At 24.8% G+C, this 19,821-nt stretch overlaps 2 protein-coding genes and 2 non-coding genes across 4 annotated transcripts; 3 read left to right on the forward strand and 1 right to left on the reverse strand.

Annotated features, from left to right (window-relative positions):
* The first annotated feature begins 1,829 nt into the window (after positions 1 to 1,829).
* On the forward strand, positions 1,830 to 3,696 carry LOC112603735 (protein lines). Its single transcript, XM_025352457.1, has one exon. The coding sequence runs from the start codon at positions 1,850 to 1,852 to the stop codon at positions 3,659 to 3,661; it is 1,812 nt and encodes a 603-aa protein (XP_025208242.1). The 5' UTR covers positions 1,830 to 1,849; the 3' UTR covers positions 3,662 to 3,696.
* Positions 3,697 to 8,019: 4,323 nt separating this feature from the next.
* Positions 8,020 to 8,138, forward strand: LOC112603769. The gene has a single exon (XR_003115180.1). It is a non-coding gene; the product is annotated as a 5S ribosomal RNA (ribosomal RNA).
* A 1,112-nt stretch (positions 8,139 to 9,250) lies between these two features.
* LOC112603771 lies at positions 9,251 to 9,369 on the forward strand. Its single transcript, XR_003115182.1, has one exon. It is a non-coding gene; the product is annotated as a 5S ribosomal RNA (ribosomal RNA).
* A 6,334-nt stretch (positions 9,370 to 15,703) lies between these two features.
* On the reverse strand, positions 15,704 to 19,446 carry LOC112603751 (spindle assembly checkpoint component MAD1-like). The gene is made up of 8 exons (XM_025352482.1): positions 19,347 to 19,446; positions 17,926 to 18,116; positions 17,568 to 17,700; positions 16,979 to 17,059; positions 16,792 to 16,862; positions 16,300 to 16,407; positions 16,107 to 16,213; positions 15,704 to 16,013 (listed from the first exon to the last, which is right to left on the reverse strand). The coding sequence occupies exons 1-8, from the start codon at positions 19,444 to 19,446 to the stop codon at positions 15,704 to 15,706; spliced, it is 1,101 nt and encodes a 366-aa protein (XP_025208267.1).
* Positions 19,447 to 19,821: the final 375 nt, after the last annotated feature.

The raw sequence follows: 19,821 nt of genomic DNA on the forward strand, positions 1-19,821 counted from the left end.
TTAAAATCTAAGCATAGGTTTGGCTTCTAATTCTCAATTCTAAAAATTAGTAGGTAGAATAATTTAATTAGATGTGTCATTATTAATATGATAATTTTCTTATTTATAATAGGTAATATGAATAGAAATTACCAGTCTAGTAGATAGTATAGTCTATTATTTTATCAATGATAAAACTGTAATGTTTCTAAATCCTGTGGTTTGTAATGAAGATATTTTCATTTTACATCTCAAAAGTGACCAAATACTAAATAGGTATCTAATTTTAATTCTTCGATAAATTATAAAGCGATTTGAAAACCGCTTTAATTCATAAAATTTAAATTTCAAGTGTACTTATTATAATTGGACCAGAATTATTTTTTATTGATATACAATTGATATTATTTATTTAATATTTTATACAATTTTTAATGTTAAGTATAAAAATTATAACATGATGAAATATTATATTATTAAGTTGTATTATGTATAGCTTAGTTATTTACTTTTAATACCACATATTTTAAATTAAATATACATTATATATATATATATATATATATATATTACAACTCAAACCAGAGCTTATACTACACATTTCTTAAAGAAAAAAATTCAAAAATGTATTTAGAAATTAACCTATTTGACCAAAATTAAGTACTATCCATACATTTAAAATTATCTTATAATGATATAAAATGTGATTGTTTGAAATGTTTATTTTCAAAACCAATTTAGCTTTTGGTTATAATTATATCAAGTGCTATTTTTATAATTATATATATGTTGTTTTTAAACATAATGTGTAGACCTAGAGTACAAATACCTTTTATACATTAATTTTATACCTAGGTACTTAGTATAAAATATAATTTTATTATGTCAGTAGGATTCCATAGAATTATCATACTAATTTACCAAATAAATTAAATACTTAACAGCTTATTTTTAATTATAAAAAAAACAAATTGTGATTGCACCGTGGGCCATATTATATATATTTATGTTTTTAAAGGGTATGCCTATTCAAGATTTTGTATGCAAATTTCTTTATATTATTACTCATATTAAATATACAAATACCCTGTATGTGCTAAAATCATTCATTGACTTGTGTACTCTGAATTAGCTATTATCTTGATAATATTTTAGATTTTAATTTTAATACTATTTTAACAGCAGTTATAACTATTTTTTTCCTAAAATGTATTGTTTTTTTAACAAAATTGCTATTAAGATATAAGTTTACTCTTATTTAAATTCAATAAACAAATATGCAGTAGACTCATGGATCCAAAAATATTTTATGAATATATTGAAATTGTATAGCATTATATTAATAAAAAAACAAATATTTTTTTGATATTTGTTTTTTTTATTTATAATTTCTTTATTATGCTAGTGAACAATAACTGTTTATGTTGGTTAACATTGAAATATCGGTAATTCATTTATATGAATTTAAAATATTGAAGTTGTTTTCACGTTTTCATACTCTCGTGTTATTTAGCTAATAATAATTAATAAGTATACAAAAATGATTGATGAGCGTTTATAAAATATACTTCACATTGAATTGTTTCTATGTGTGTATATATTTATCAAGAAATAAAATTACTCTTAAGTACTTACTATTGAATCTATATTCTATTTAGATACCTTTAAATTTAATATATGAATAATTGAAATTGAAATACGTAGGTAGTTATGTTAATTACATTTTTTCACAAATATTGATAATATAAGATTATTATTATTGTTATTGTTAAAATTTAATAACATAATATAATATTTTTAAAAATTTAATAAATATTAATTTTATTGAATTATTTTTTTTGTTATAGATTTTTGAGCTGTTTTTTGGAGTATGGAAGAACAAGAAACTATGAACAAAACATTGCCACTTGCTAAGAAGCAGAAAATTAATGACAGTGAATATCGTTTAGTAGATTTAAACGTTGATACAATTAGTTTAAACTTGACAAAGCATTGTCTATGTCAATTACCCGAGACATGCATGCTAAAAGAAGTTTTTAGGGTCTCAAATGTCAGTAGTTGGAGTAAAGATCGACTTTTAAATTTTTTGAGTTCAGCTCGATTAACTTGTGACATCGCCCTCAAACAACAATCAGAAGGCACTATATGCACTAGTGTTGAACGGTTAAGCAATTACTTAATTTCTAATAAAACAGGTATTGTTAACGAAGTTGTATCTTTACTTACACGAACAGACCCTTACATATCATACGCAGCAAGTAATGCTTTAGCAGAAATATTTGTGTGTTCGCAAAATAAAATAGACAATGTATGGATAGAAGAGTTAACAGAGTTATTTCTTCGTCGATCTCCTGAAACTTTATGTCCTGTTATAGCAGTTTTTAAACGTGTGTTGTGTTGGAGAGATTCACAAATGAATGAAAATGAAAAAAATATCAAGATTCCCGAAAATTGTGTTAGCAGAAAAGTTATTTTTGAAGATGATGAAATTGAGATGGATGATGAATTTGGAATAAGCCTAGTTAAAACTAAAGTTATTGAAGTCTTGCAAACTCAATGGCAAATGATTGTATTAAAATTTATTAGGTATATGTCATCTTTTGACCACTGTACAGATCTTAGTAATGAACAATTCAATCATAAAATGGGTCATATTGCCATTATAGAATTTATCAAGTTATGGACTTCGATGGTTTCTATTAAAACTAATCTGAATGTTATGAATATCAAATACTTTTATGCAGATTTAGGACAAATGCTTATTCTTTTGAGGCGGCCAAAGGTCCAACCGGTAGTTTGGAAGAATATTATAAATCTTTTCAATGAAAGTTTATGTTACACTACCACATTGGCTGTACAAGGTACCATGCAAGAAGAACCTTGTATGTTGGCTAGAGAATTGGTTAAGGTTGTCAAAACCAAAAATATGTTGAATAACATGCCGTTCCGAAAAGGTCCTGGAGAATTTGGAGGAGGAGAAGAAGATGAAGGAGATAAAAAATTATTACAAGATACAGTTTTACTAATTTTAAAAGCAGTGGCTACAATCATCAAGGAAACAAAAAATGAATCATCATCCAGTGATTCTTCATCTGATGAATCAGAAGATTCTGAAGAAATAGATGCTGAGATGGCAATAATTGAAAGCAGTGTCAATGAAGTTTTACGGAAACTTGACGCATGTGTTAAGAAATGTATGTCTTATCTACCTGAAACTCCAATTGCACAGTGGATTGTACAGTTATTTTCTGATCGCAACGACGTTCTCATTGAGAGTATGGTTTGTACCCTTGATATCTCTCTGGTATTATGTTATCGTCGTAACTCTTTACCAATGCTGCGTCAAGTGCTAAATCCCACTGCTAGTTTAGTTGAATTCTTACAAACATTGTCTTATAATAATGATTTAAACGAATTGATATTAGATTTATTGTTGGGTAGTGACACTAGTTTTCTATTGTACATCATGCGAATGTTGAAATTCATATGCAATAGGTGGTCAGAGTTTTGTCTTTGTTGTGATACAAAATTGCAAAGTACAATGGCTACATTGATGAACTTACAAACAAGTCTTGACCAGCTCATTAAAAATAATTTAACTCCTTACAATCTTAATCCAGTTTTACGGTTGTTAGTTAAATGTAATGAGTTGTATTCGGGAGTAGCCGTAATAAACATTTAAATGATCCCTATTACGATATTATTTTAACTTATAAATATATTTTTGATATTTAAGAAACCCTATTTTTATACATTAGAAATTTTATTTACCTAATTTAAAGTTTCATGTACCAAATTCTAAATTAGATTAAGGAACTATAAATGATTTTAATAAAGTTTAAGTATAGTGTACATAATTAACTTCTAAAGTCAATAAAAATACAATGTTGGTAAGCTGTTTGTTACCAATTTTGTATTTAAAACTCTATTGCCAGGTTTAAGGGACTATAAGTTTACTATTGATTCATTAAATGTAACCAAGAGTATATATTTTAGATATAAATAAGAATATTTTAATTCAAAATTGTAAAATTTCATTGTAATTAATTATTGTTACTTAACTTTTTATATAGTTTAATGTAAGTAGATCATTTTTTCAATTATTTATTGTTTTATTTTATAGAATATAATACATTGCTTAATATATTTGTATAGGTAATTGCTATTGTGAATTAAATATTAATATTTACTATTTAGGTATGTTAGGTTTTCTGATTTAATGTTTCATTTAAATTATTTATTTCATATAGTAAAACTAAAAGACTGATATATAGAAACTAGATAATTTAATTAGCTTATAGTTAGAAATAATCATTTTAGCCAAGTTGCCATTGAAGAGAACTTTATTGATTAATTAATTTATTATATATATTTTTAGTTAAATCTACTAATTTCATATTATCTTAAAAATTGTAGTTTCTCCTTGTTTTATTCTTTGTTTTTATAATTATACTAGTTACTTAATTCAACCCAATTTTACTTCCTATTGTTAGAGTGTTATATTTAAATGTAGATTTTTATTTTGAATTGTACTTATTAATGTTATGTTAAATGTTTTAGTTTTAAAGTTTTATGAATTAACTTTAAAAGAATTATCTGTTTTATAAACTTCTTTTAAAATCTGTTTTGTACTATTATTCTATTATTTTTCTTTTCTTTTCTTTTTTTCTTTGTATTCTTTGTAGTAATTACATATCAATATTTATATATTTTTGTATAATAATTAGGGGCGTGCCTAAGAGTGGAGTTTGGGTGTTTACCCCCCACCCCATCCAAAATTTTAACGCATTTATTAAAAAGTATTGCTTAATATTTGAATACATTTGAAATTAATTTGAAATGCGTGTTGGTAAAAATATTAAACTCCTCTCTCCCGAAAAAAAAATGTTAGGCACGCCCCCGATAGAAATATTATGTATGTTTGTATAATGTTTTAATATTTGAAGCATGTATATTATACCAATATGTGATAGTCGATGTGTCCACCATTTATGATATGATGACCCAAAGACAACAAACCAAATGAAATTATTAGTTGTTACTGAAATTTATCAAGGAATTACTCTAAGAACGTATTTATATTAATAACGAATAGAATAATATAGATTATAAAATTAATAAAAATGAAAACAAAACAATATTGTATTTGTATTGGAATTATGTAACTCATAAATCTTATTTTAATATTTAGGATCTAATTTATTTTTAATTGGCACTATTAATCAATTTTCATGTTGTGAGCCCTTAGTTACTTATTATCGTTACCATGCATCAATTTATATCTAAGAGAAATACATTTTTGTTTTGAATGTGAACCACATATACTTAAGAACAACAATTCATCTTTTAAGACTTAAGTCTTAAATATTACTAACCTATATTACTTAATAAACAGAAGCCAAGTGCCTAGTATGGTGCAGTAGTTGTTCTCAATCACTAATATGTTCTGAGATCAAGCATCAGCCGGTGTCGCTAGCTCTCAGATGAATGACCACCCAGATTCTTAGCAACAAATCGATGGCGCAAACACAACACATACACGTGTCCCAACCCTACAAAACAAACCTAACCGGTCTTTAATATAAGAATATAATATAATATAAAATGAAAATAATATTAGGTAAGATGATATTATCTATAATAGAGGTATTCAAACTTTTTCATCCCATAGTCTGTTATCTCTTTACAACATTTTGATGGCTCTCAAATTATAAAAAACACAAAAAAATAATATTTTAATGTTTGATATTTATTTATTTATAATTGTATGTATTATAATTTATAAGTAATTTAATTGTATCAAACAACAAATTAAATAATAATTATAAATAGAAAACCAAAATTAAATGTTTAACCCTTCAGGCTTAGTGTTATTACTTAAACTAATTCTACTTTCTTCACATATGATTATTGTGCCATTTTGTACAATATCTTTTACATATAAAAATAAATGTTGAACATTTAAAATAAAATACTATATTAATCGCAATCATCTTTATTTTTTTTTCTCTTTTGTGTTGCAACTCAAAAAAATACTTTTGACCATTTATTTTATGCATAGTTTGGTATCTTTGATCTACAACAGTGGCGGAGATATGGTGATAGATCCTCCCCTCCTCAGAATCTTTTTTTTTTTTAATGTTTATTATGTTGATTTATACTCGATATTATAAAATTATGAAATTACAGAACAAAATCATAACTACGCTACTGATCTACAATATTACTACTTTTTAGAATCCAGCATCCTTGTTCAATAAATAATAATTGGTTTGTGATTTTTAGTATAAAATGCCATTTAATAGGTAGAATAAATTAATATTCACATATTGGTATAATGCTGAGGTTTTTAGTCTGAGATTACTGTATATTATGTATACGTATTTCTCATACAAAATATTCCTAATTCTAAAAAAATGTATTTCTATTAGTTTATTTATTTGTTAATTTATTTATGTATTATTTTGTAAATCTATTCATTTTTAGATGTTTATTAAAATGTAAACTTGAAATATATTATGTAATATTAATGTTCTACAAAAGTACTCTTTGTATAATCAAATAAGGTAATTAATAGTGAATTATATTGTAATTGAAATCAAAATGTGAAATAAACATTTTTTTTAATAAATTTTATGAATTATTTTTATATATTTATTATTTTAAAAATAATTTGTGCAAGGTTTTATATTTAATGTATAGATAAGAAGTATCCAAAAATATAAAAACAAATATCAAGTATTTGGTAATGATTATTTTTATGAGCTTCTTTTTACAACTCAGTAATAGAAATAATTTTAAAAGAAAGATGGGGTTTTTGTTTAATATTTTGAATTTAAACTCAACTTTTTAAAAACATTTTAATTCCTGAAAAATAATATAACTAAATCCAATATTAATGATAAACAAAGTCAGAAGTATTCAATCATGTTTATATTTTATAGATATATAAACTGAGTTAAAAGAGTTTATTTTGGACAATTTATCCCCAGTTATTTATTAAATTTATTTCTATTTCTTTGAACCTTAATAGTTGTTTACCTCTTTTGTAAATTTTTGGTTGATAGGATTAAATCAGTTCAAAATAATTTTTTAAAATTATAATAAGTATGTATAATCAATGCATAAAATATTTAATTTGACTTACTATTTGATGTAGATAACAACATAATTAAATGAGCAATATTTATTTGTATCAGGTATTTATTAATGAAAGTAAATTAACAGACATTAAACTTTTATAGATTACATTTATTGAGGAATTTTGTTACCTAGTTAACTAAATTAGATTTATCTATGGCATTGGATATGCATGAATGATATTGGCATTTAGTAGAGGCGCAAATGAGTATCGGCAAGTATAATTTATAAGTGGGTAAGTATACAATGAATCGTGTGAGAAGTAAATTTCCTATAGGTACCAATATTGTATAGGTACTATTTTGTAGAGTAGTCGCTCAGTGAAACCTTGGCTAGTATATATAGATATCTTTTAATCATTAAAGTACCTATAAAATTATATACAAATAATTTATCTATTTATTTAACGAGACGATTTTATGATGTTGTATGAAATCAGAATTATTGTAAATTGGTTCCTATTTATCCGACGCTCAAATTTTAATGGAGTACCTAGGTATGTCAAGTACAAATATATTTTTCATTTATTTATATGATGGGTACTTACATGTGTGTAACTTCACCAGCTATAAAATATTTAATGTCATGGTCGTGACTCGAGGTTCAAACTTCAAAATATTTGGTATGCATATTGTACCATTTATTTTCCAAAAAATCAAAAAAAACACGTACTTACAATAGATACCTATGTATAGATATCATTTACACGGAACATATCACTCTATTAACGGATAAGACTTGAGAGTAGCCTGTGGCTGTTTAATCACACGTTTAATTCTTTTACGGATATTTCTAATAGGTACTTAATTACTTAAACGTAATTTGATTTTCTTAATAATATTATAGTTTTTGTGAGTATGAAATCTATAGATAGGTACATATTGATGAGCACGACTCTCCGCCAACGACCATACCACGTTGAATACACCAGTTCTCGTCCGATCACTGAAGTTAAGCAACGTCGGGCGTAGTTAGTACTTGGATGGGTGACCGCTTGGGAACACTGCGTGCCGTTGGCTTTTTTTTTTTAAATTTACTTAATATTTTTATTTCTATAGACTATAATAACCTAATGGCTAATAACTACAATTTATGAAAATATTGTGTTAAATTGTCAAGCCTAAAGAGTTAAAATTAAAATTTTGTGTTTCTTTTGGCGTCACAGCTAAGTGATCAGTCGAAACCTATTACCTACGAAATAAACAGCAGAGCGACTTGCCGACTTTGTCATTTATCTGTTATCTATACATTATTTAAGGTCAACACCCGTTGACATTTATACATTACAGCATCAGGTAAATACATAGTCTGACTAATAATAGTAGATGCCATGATTTATGAAAATATAGTTTAAGCAATATGTCCACTGTAGGTAGTATTGATGTAGACATTATTATTACTATTAATATTTATATACATAATATATAAATACAGGTATACACAGAAATGATTGGATAAGTTATAACAATTTGTTAATTTTAATTATTTATAAAAGTTAAATGCGGTATACCTATTGATATATCGTAATAGCTCAGTATCATGTGCTTAATTAATAAAAAAACTATATGAAACAATGTGTAATTTCATAAGCTATAAAAATATGTTTGATGCACCTATGGTTATTGCTCAAAATATTAGATATTTCTATTAAAATCAAAGACATGTAAGTACCATCAATTTATGTATTACCTACACGAATTAAAATATGAGATGAATGAGATCGGAGCGCAATCTCTAGCCGATCGTACGACTCTTTTCGTGATGTTTTCAGTAAACAGTAAACACTTAGCCAAGTTTAGAAGACGCTACACGCCTACACCCTAAAATTGTATTCCGGTCTTACAAACATCAACACGGATAAATTGCGTCCGATAGAACTGATCTTGTGTTGTAAAGTTTTAACATTAAAACGAAATTATTTATTAACATTTTAACATAACACCGAAAAAAGCCAACGCACAGATTATGTTCGTATTTATCTTTGATAATATAAATCAATTCATTCCGATATTAAAATTAATAACACGAAATCGAATCTACTGAACTCATATATTTTGTTATATTGTTTTTACATAATATCAGAGACAAATAAGACTTTTTGCTATGTTTGGTCTAATATCAGAAGTCTATCGCCAACGACCATACCACGTTGAATACACCAGTTCTCGTCCGATCACTGAAGTTAAGCAACGTCGGGCGTAGTTAGTACTTGGATGGGTGACCGCTTGGGAACACTATGTGCCGTTGGCATTTTTTTGTTATTTTTAAACGACTGATTTACCAAGTATAATAATGATAATATTTTATTTTACGTGTAAATCGTTTATACCATTTTATACGTCTTACAAAACGATCACTAATGAAATCGGGTGAAATATTTTTATCACACGTGGTCAATGCTTGAATGACTGCAGTTGTGGCTGTGTAACCTTTGTTAAGAAAGAATATAATATAATACAATAGCTACGGACGTTGCGATTAAAAAAAGATAGTCATCTTCCATGTTATCCTTTTATGATTTATGAATAAATATTTTTAAGAAAACTGATATTAGGCACGAGCGATAAATGCAGCTAATCATTAATGCATTTAATTTTAAATGACATTTCATTAAAAAAAATCCATGGAATAAGCATGTAAATTGTCAACTATTCCTGTAGAAGACAACATTTGTATAATAATCATGTTGCACAAGAATCCACTCGTCAGCATCCACTCGGAAGTGTTTGATCTTTTCTCGGTTTTTTTTTTATTATGATTTTCTTTACCTGTTTAAAACAATCGAGGTAGAAATAAATAAAATATTATCTCTATGCTGTTTAGTCATTTATACATTCCTTAATTTTTTTCGTAATTACACTACAATAATTATTATCAAAAGCCGCGAGTTCCTAACACGACTAGGATATTCGAAGAATATTCGTTGATACTACAGCTATGTAGTATAGGTTGGAATTTTTAGTATTTAAATTATTTAATACTTATTCGTTGTTCATTATTAACCACCTTCTCGTGGATCATCGGTAATGTGACACGAGTTAATGAAGTACCTGTATTATTCGTCAAACACACACGCGACTCGTGGGAACCTGGTTTTACTATTTACTGTAACCACCACCTACACCAAGTGGCAAATACTAAGCGTAGATGTTTTATTATATTACATAATTTATATTCTAATAATTAAAAGTACCCAATCTTCAGTTGGTAATCATATATTTTTTAACGTTAAAATGAGAAGAAAAAAAATTGTGAACTTTATTTAAATAGTACACTAAAATAATTATATACGTATTGTTACGGTTCTGAGATGTTTAATAAAATGCAATGATATTGGACTCAGTTACTAGTTACCTCCCACAGTCAAGAAGATCGATAATTTTTATATGTATTGTCTCCAGGCTATGTATTGTTGCATGCGAGTTACCTCCCTACAATGCGTACCTTATATTTTATCTCAAACGAAAAGGGTATATAGTTATACAACATCTACCTATAGTTGCCTCACAATGGACAGGTAATAAATGTTTAAGTGGTTCCTAAACTATATACAATTTTCACATACGTTTATATTTAAAAATTATTATACTTACATTTATAATACTTGATTAATAAATAATAATTACTATTATTATAATAGTATAATACTTATCTAAATATACTATATTATACACTAATTTATACACATAATATATACCTATAATATTTATAACTTAAATTATATTACCAAATGTTTTTTTATCGTACTATATAATTCTATATAACACAAAAAAAAATTTGTTCAACAATTAAACTATTTTCAATAATTTTAGTGTGTTGAAGTTCTTATACTTATAGTTAGTATAACTTTAAGGATACATTTTTTCTAATACTTGTTTTTGTTATATTTTATAGAAGAAGCCCTAATGACAAATGACAATACAAATTTAGTATAACTTAATAATTTACATGTTTGAAAATATGGCCCTTTATTGTTTATTTTAATAAATATTTAAAACTGTTTGCCGTTTAATGAATCTCTTTGTATAAATTGCTTAATATTGTTTAATATTTTTTATTGAAATAATAATTTAAAGTTACTAGTTATTAGAATATATTTCAAATTAATCTTAATATAGATATTGATTGTCATTTCTATATTTTAAGTGGGTTACCTATATATATATTTCAAAATTATAATTGGCTTATAATTTACATTAGTTTCATAATTGTATTATATTGATGTACTTACCTTTATTTAATATATCAGTGGATATTTTAAGGAACTATTACTGGGTGACATTAAAACAAAAATGTTCACTCGACACACGAAAATCAAGATGTATATAAGCCTAAAAAAACTTTTCAGAATTAAATAGGCATACAAAACCTTACATTTATCTAACAATAAAGGTACCATCAAAACTCACAACACATAAGCAAGTACAAATAATTTATGAGTTAAATTTATTCTTTTCAAATATAAAATAATTGAGTCAATTGTTAATGACATACAGTATATGCATATTACATAAATACAGGAAAACAACACTATAAAACAAATATAAGAATTAAAATTAAATATCACCCATTATTTTTATTTGTTTATCGTGTGTGTTGTAAAATATAAAATATTTTATAATAGCGTGGTGACATAACACGCTAAGGTTGAGAAACACTGTGGTATCCACATTTACGTGAGACACTTGTAATGTTCCCGTTCGGGATAGTTTATTTATTAATTTAATATTACGAAGTGCTTAATATATCCGCGATTTAATAATTATATCATGACGTAACTATATACTTCAGATAACTATAGTCAGCTTCCGTGAACCGTCAAAATAAATTGTCGGTATGTAATTATATTACAATAACATGTAAATACGTAATACGTTAGGTATACGCGTATTATAATATGTAAGAATATATTTCAAACAGTTTTATAGTAATTTGTAATTTTTAATGTATTATAAATTATAATTATTGAAAAAACTGTATTAAGTATAATATAAGCATAAAATATAAGATTTTAAGTCATTTTATACTCACTAAAAGACGAAATTCGTTGTATATATTGAGCCTTGTACGCTTAATGGTTCAAAGTGAAATAAATGTTTAGTTAACTTATAGGAACAAGGACTAAAATAAAATTGAAAACAATTTAATTTGTAGATATTTGTTAGGACGACTGACGACAAGATGAAAATGCCGTATTGTCACATAGAATAAATTGTTTTCTTTCATACTGTATTAGGTATTCTATACCTAACGGTGAACGGTCACACGGGCTTTCCATTGTAAGAAAATCTCAATAATTGTTTGTACTTCCAAATTTAAATTATAAATATAAATATAAATAAATAAGAAAATTAAATATAAATAATTATAATAATTTTAAACATCGTCATTTTTACAAAAATCTTTGTCGTCCAGTTATTAATTGTATCGTTTACTAGGCGACAAAAATGTCACCCAGTATAATATTATAGTTAAAATATCCACTGATTTATGTGTGTGTGAAATGTGGGTAATACTGTAATAATGCGGTTTGCGTTTAAGCAAATTTGTAAAAATTGAAATGCGTTGCGTCTGGGTACCTACTAGTCAGTATTTTATTTCACATTTTATATTTTTCCTTTCATTTTGACAGACTCGGGATTGTTCGTTACTTTCACAGGTATGATTAAAATCTATTCCTTTTTTGATGAAATGTAATGAATTATTGCTTTTGTTTTAAGCTTGTCCATATACCGAGATTTTATGTGTATAATTTTATCTTAATTTTTAAACGTTTAACTTTTGTATTGTGGAATAATTATTGATGACGGTTGTAGATACGAAAAGATAATCCGTTTGCCGGTCAGAGGTGGCATTGTGTCGATTGTGTTGATGAAGTAGACTAGCCGTAGACGGATGCTAAATGTGGACGTATCATACTCGCTCAAACACAGTGTAAAGAATTCGTCCAAACGCATTACGCTTCAGAATGAAAACTTCTATAAATTATTAGAATGTATAAAAGTCTGTTTTATGGTAGATTGTATTGAACAGGCATTAGGCAAACAAAAAACTTCTTGTACTAGTAGGTGTACCAATCTATCTACCTAAATTTAATAGATACCTATAGCAACATAATCAATATTATATAGGATTGTAGTATCATTATTTAAGTTTTACTACCAACCACTGAAAATCGGTTACAGTTTGTACTATTTCAAATAGATAAAAATTAATATATTTTACATAATTAAAATAAAATATTGAAATAGAAGATTGCAGGTAATCATATAGTTTAATGTTAGATTTCAAGCAGAAATTAATAAATATATTTTTTACAGTAGAACTATGTGGAATTAAAATGAAAAATCAAGGGGAGTAGATGCTTAGAAAACATTGAACACTTATTAAATATTTCATCAGGAATTTCTTCAACTGCAGGTTAAAACGGTAAATATGTTGTCATTTTATATTCTTAAACAATTTCTTAATTTTCTTTATAGATTTTGGATAATCATAGATTTTATATTTATTGCCATGTTTACATAAAATATGTCAGTATGATTAAGCACGATTATGATTGAGATTGCACAACTTTAATATAAACCTTCGAGTAATTTAATTATACCTCATATTTTTAATACATTATCCAGTTTATTTTCACTGTATTAAGTATTCACAATTAACTATTACTTATTTATTTTCACCGAAAAAATTTCCGCAGTATGAAAATTAAGTAATAGACAGTACAAAATATTCGTCTACACTGAAAATAAGTTAGTTAACATTAGGTATTAAATTGTCATCCAGGCGCAACACGGTGCGTTCAATAGGGTATAATAATATTATTATTTATTATGATATGATCTATGAACATAAATTTGATTTTTGCATACTTGTATAACTATATATATATATATATTTATATAGATAGATTATTAAGCCCCTTAAACTTTAGAGTCTCAAACAAGAAACGATTTATTAACTAAGGTACATGACCAACACGGTCGAATAAATAAATCGGCACGTGCAGTGTGAAAGAGGTGAGGTTTGACAACTAATATCGAACAATCGGTCTGACAACAAGTAATTGTCAATTAATCGTTTAGTATATGAGACGTGGATCCCTTTATTTTGATTAAAAAATAATATATTATCATTATATCAATGTACGCTGATAAGCAACAATATTAAGTTCTGAGCGGAGCGATGAATGCGTATAGATAAACCTATTGTATAGTTATATAATGATGCTTATTGTGTGTCTGTCATCTTGTTTCGAACAGAACAAATGATTTAATATTCAGATTTGATGGTGATTTCTGGTAAAAAAAAAAAAAAAAATGACACTATTTAGTACTTATTTTAAAAGAACTACTTCGGTAATTAAATCGGGAAATTTAATAATCTAAACACAATTAATATTTATTAACAGGACACAATAGTATTTAGGTAAATGATTAAATCATATTCATATCTACGTGATATTTATAAAAGAATAATAGATAAAGGTGTACAAATGCGATATATCGATATTAGATACTTTACATATTCAATATAGGTTAAGTAAGGTATTCTACCTTGAATATAATATATAAATTTGTAACATAGAAAACATTTAAAATTTTTAATTAGAACATAATTCAACATAATATTATTACAATAGGTGAGTTATTAAATATCAATTAAATACCTTTAATTTTTACATTTCAGAAATCAGAATATGTTATGCAATAATTACCTCACTTAAAAAACACCTCACTTATATTTTTAAGTCAATTTTTCAACAAATGTTAAAATAAACATTTTCTAACTATGATAATATAATTTCCAAAAAAATATTTTATGCAATTTGTACTATTTGTAGACATTTGAGTTTTAAATTTTTTAAATATTTTAGATTTTGAGCAGAACGATTAATTTTACAGTAATGTTTAATTTTATTTTCGTATTTAATGAAATTTTTTATAGTATGAAATTTGTAACTACTTTTCGAATTTTTCGATAATTTGTTATGTATGTTTGTATCACTGTCTGTAATATTTTGTGTGTTCATTGTTTTGTTGAAAATTTCATAGTAATTGTCAATTTATTGTGCCAAACAAATATTTATGCGAATAGCCACATTATTTATCATATTAATAGGATTCAAATGCATATTTTTGATTTTTTTTTTCATGAATATTTTGTCAATGATAATAATATACTTCTCTAGTTCTCTACTCCGATAATAAGTTTATTTTTATGATAAGAATATTTGATGAATTAAAAATATTTAGAATAAAATCATTTATAAATGTCTTATAACATTTATAACAAATAACAATGAACAGGTATTGTATTAAATCAAAAAGTCATAAGGCTCAAGCAGATAAATAAAAAATGATTTAAATATGATTAATTGTATTATTAACAAAAATGTATAAGTAAAATCAATTAATTGCATATTGACTCGTTATGAACAAACCGTTTATCGATTCTCTATATCTTAAATATCAATAAGCATACTACGTTGGTATATCAATAAGATAGGTCGAAACATTGATCATATACTACTGTTGTCGTCTTCATAACATTCGTTACTAAACTGCTCACACATGGCTTCTTATTCAACTTCACCCATGCACTCTTTTAATTGGGAATTTTCGAGCATTAATTTTCTATTCAGCTCGGCATGGAATTTATCTTTTTTGTTCATTTTCAAGCGGTGTTCTTCTTTCAATTGCTCCATAGCAAAATTCATAATTTTTTTATTCTCAAACGCGTCCTCCAACATGGTTTTTAAACGATTCATTTCTGATACAATATTGTTGTCAAGTACAGTAGTTTTGTCCAAAATATTTTTAAGTAATTTTGATGCACACAATTCGTCAGCCGCTTCAAGATTGCGCATGTTTTCCAAGTCGTTTTTATATCTAGATGAGTCATAGTGAAATTATTATAAAACTATGTCTGGTAAGATTAGATACACGTAAATATAATATAATAAATAATAAATATAAATTAACTTGTTCAACTCGGCATTGAGTACAGTTAATTGATCGTTGTTTATTACATTTTTGTCGGCTTGCAACTCAATTTCCTGAAGTTGTTCCGCTAAAAGTTCAGTTTTTTTCTGCATGTAAAATATTATGGAATATATATGTATTTTAAACTAATTAAAATTTATGGACTATGATTTGCAATGGAATTTATACTCGCCTTTAATTCTTTGGACATTTTTTCAATAGATTCTAATTTTAATTTAGTCTCTACATTTAATGTTAGTCCATCACCGCCTTCACTTTTATCTACCATTAACTTTTGCTGCTATAAAACCAAGAACAAAATTTAGAATCAATCATACTTAATTTAAGTATGAAATAAACCAGTTGTATTTTTTACTGAGTAGAGTTTTGAGATATATATTTTAAGTTTTTTTAATACCTGCTTAATAAAATCAAAAACATTTTAAATAAAAGAAATACATTTTTGTAAAACTATGAGTTTTTTGGTAAATATTAAACATTTTTCATGATTTATTGTTCTGTATCAAAATAATGATTAATATTTCAATTTTAATTTACTAAGAACACAGAGTACATTACATTATTTTAATAAAATAATTTGTTGTTTTTGAATTAAATATTATAAGTTTAATTTAACTTTGTAAAAAAAAACTGAATTGAGTATAGTTTGCGTAACTGGTTTTACTTGCACTTCTTTTGAATCATCTGACATTTCATTGGCATCCAATCGTTTTCTTTGAATGGAACTTTCATTCACTACATGAAAATAAAAAAAAAATGCTCAAGAATTTTTAAAACACTTTAAATACCTATACTACACTTGTTAATTTTAGGCGTGTTTAAATATTTTGTTTTAAATAATAAGAATTTACCGAAAAAATTTACTTCTTTTGAATCATCTACAATTTCATCGATATCCAATTGTTTTCCTTGCTCTGAAATCTTATAGTTATCTATTAAGTAACAAAAAATGGATAATAAACAATAAGCATATCAAAAGCATAATTAAAATCTTTGATATTTCTAAATATATACTTTTTTAATAATAAAAATGTACAGAAGAAATTTGTGTCAAACTTTTAATAATATGGATTACTCTGCATTTATTTACTTGTTTTGAATACTAGTACAAGTAAAGTAGTAAAAATAATAAAAAAACAAAACAAAATTAAAACATTAAAATATTCAATAATTGAATATTTCTAAATAGCTTTCACTTCACATTATTTTTTTAAGTTTTTTTTTTTTTTTGCTCAATTTTAATTTTTTTTTTAAATAACAGGATAAAAAGTACTTTAGTTTGCTGTTTAGTTACTTACTAAATTAAACACTATTACTATAAATTATACAAAAGAGACCAGAGTATAAATGTTTAAAAATTAGATTTACATTTTTTATAATAATTCTATACATTTATAATCAATTAATAGATAAACAATAAAGTTTAAATTAATATTTTACCTTTGATTTCATTAGTATGTGTATGATTTTCCGCGGATTTGAATGCACCAACAGTATTTTGAACATTTACCATACCCATAATTAAAGTTTCGTCTTTAGGTTTCATATTTTTTTTATCACAAACATTAATCTTCTGATAGAAAAAAAAGAATCTGATGAGAAATTATAAGCAAAATTGTTTTATATGTTTTTTGAATTCTAATCATTTTTGGATAAAAAAAAAAAAAAAACAATATCTTCAAATTATTTATTTTGTTATAATATATAAGTATTAAATTAAGTTTAAATTTTTACGATTCTTTTGTAACAAAAAACACAAAATTAAATTTATTTAATTGAAAAACCAATATATTCTCACCTGCTTTGGGAAATTATGTGTGGTTAAAGGTAATAAAGGTGAATTGTGTTTAGGAAGATTGTTAAACGGTTCTTTTAATTTTCCCTTTTCTAGTTGTTCAAGTAACTTGATTAGGTAAGCATTTCTGAGTGATTCCTCGTTAGAAGTAGTCTTGAATAACTTGTGTAACCATTCTCGACATAGTAATTTTTCTTAAAACAATGTTAACATACATAAAAATATATTATATTTATATTTATTTAACATTTTAAAACCATTTATTTTCTAATTATTAACGTACGTAATATTATATGAGTGGTTATTTAATCAAAGAATACTTAATTATTTAAAAAATTATCAATATTTTGGATACTGAGAAGAGCGATGAATGTTATGATTTTACAATGTGCTGTTTGTGTATGCGTGTGCAGATTTATTATTTATTAATCTATATTAAAAAAAAAATTTCTACCGAAAGCCAAATTAATTTTTTATGAACGATTGAAGTTCAAATTTTTATAACGTTGAACGCCGTAGATTCTCCTTAAAATTAATATATCTTCACAAACAATTTTTATTATTTTCTTATAATTTAAAAATGAATAACCTTAAATACTTAAAATTGTTATCAACATTTTATAATTTTTTATAAGTATTAATATTTAGAAATTATTTCGACGCTTTTTATGTTATTAATATAGACATTTTAATATTCAATTTTTTTTTAGTTTTAATTTTAATGTCAATAAAATTTCTTACTCTCGATTAAAAAAATTAAAAATGTGATACAATACCCTCACACAAATTGTTTCTACTTTTATAAAAATAAGAAAACTTAGGGACCATTTTTTAGATAAATTTCAAGTTCATTTTTTAACAAAATTAGTCAAATTCTCGAAAATGTAATAGATACGAAATTCTTCATAAATAATTCATACAATAATCAAAATATTTAAAAATATATTACTCTTTTGTTTTCATAGAAATTTGAATAAGTTAAAAATTGGACGAAATTACATATTGTTTTCATTACTATAAATAATTAGTACCTAATACGTTGTTACTTAACATTTAAAACAAAAATAGGTTTTTTTTTAAATTATTACTTTTATCCTTTTTAAGTATTTTATTTAAGTGTATGACAAAATAATATTTTGCTTTTTGATTTCTTATTTCAAAATAGAATACTACTATTTTGATACATAAAAATCAAATTTTTGACTATTACTTATAATTTTTGTCATAACTTAAATATTTTAAAATTATAATTATAGAATTATGTACATTTTTTCTTAAAAAATATTAGTGTACATTAATATAGTATCACATTTCTAATTTTCAAAAACTATAACTACCTATTTATTTTTATTAGTCAATAAAACTATACACGATATAGATAATTGAATCCTTAGATTTATAAATAAGTAAAACCTCTTAAATACCGAGATCTGATTTCAATGCAACGTAGTATGGTTCAATCTTAATCAAAAGAGTTTTAAATTCTTGATGTAAATCTTCGTTATTTGACAAACTGTCGTTCATATTAAAAATGTATTATTAAAAAAAAAAAAGAACGTTTTATTAAAAATATACTTTATTGTTATTTATTATTATTGACTTTTTTGATTTAAGTTCTTCATTACCATAGTTATAATTTCTCTGATAATTAAAAATAATTAATAGTTTTTATATAAACCAATCAATTGAAACATGATAACCTGATTTTAGGAGTTCATCGAGTTAAAATGATTTTTAATTATTAATTAATATCATATTTTGTTTCGCATTTTATATTACATTGTGTTAGAATTGATATCTAATTATCTTCTTTACGATAATCATATTCATATATTAATATGAATTTTTCTTTTTATTTTGGCTCTTCCATATCAATATATTTGGCGGCTCAAAAGTCTC

This window comes from Melanaphis sacchari, unplaced genomic scaffold (genome assembly GCF_002803265.2).
Source record: "Melanaphis sacchari strain LSU unplaced genomic scaffold, SCAv2.0 Contig110_pilon_pilon, whole genome shotgun sequence".
Classification (NCBI taxonomy): domain Eukaryota; kingdom Metazoa; phylum Arthropoda; class Insecta; order Hemiptera; family Aphididae; genus Melanaphis; species Melanaphis sacchari.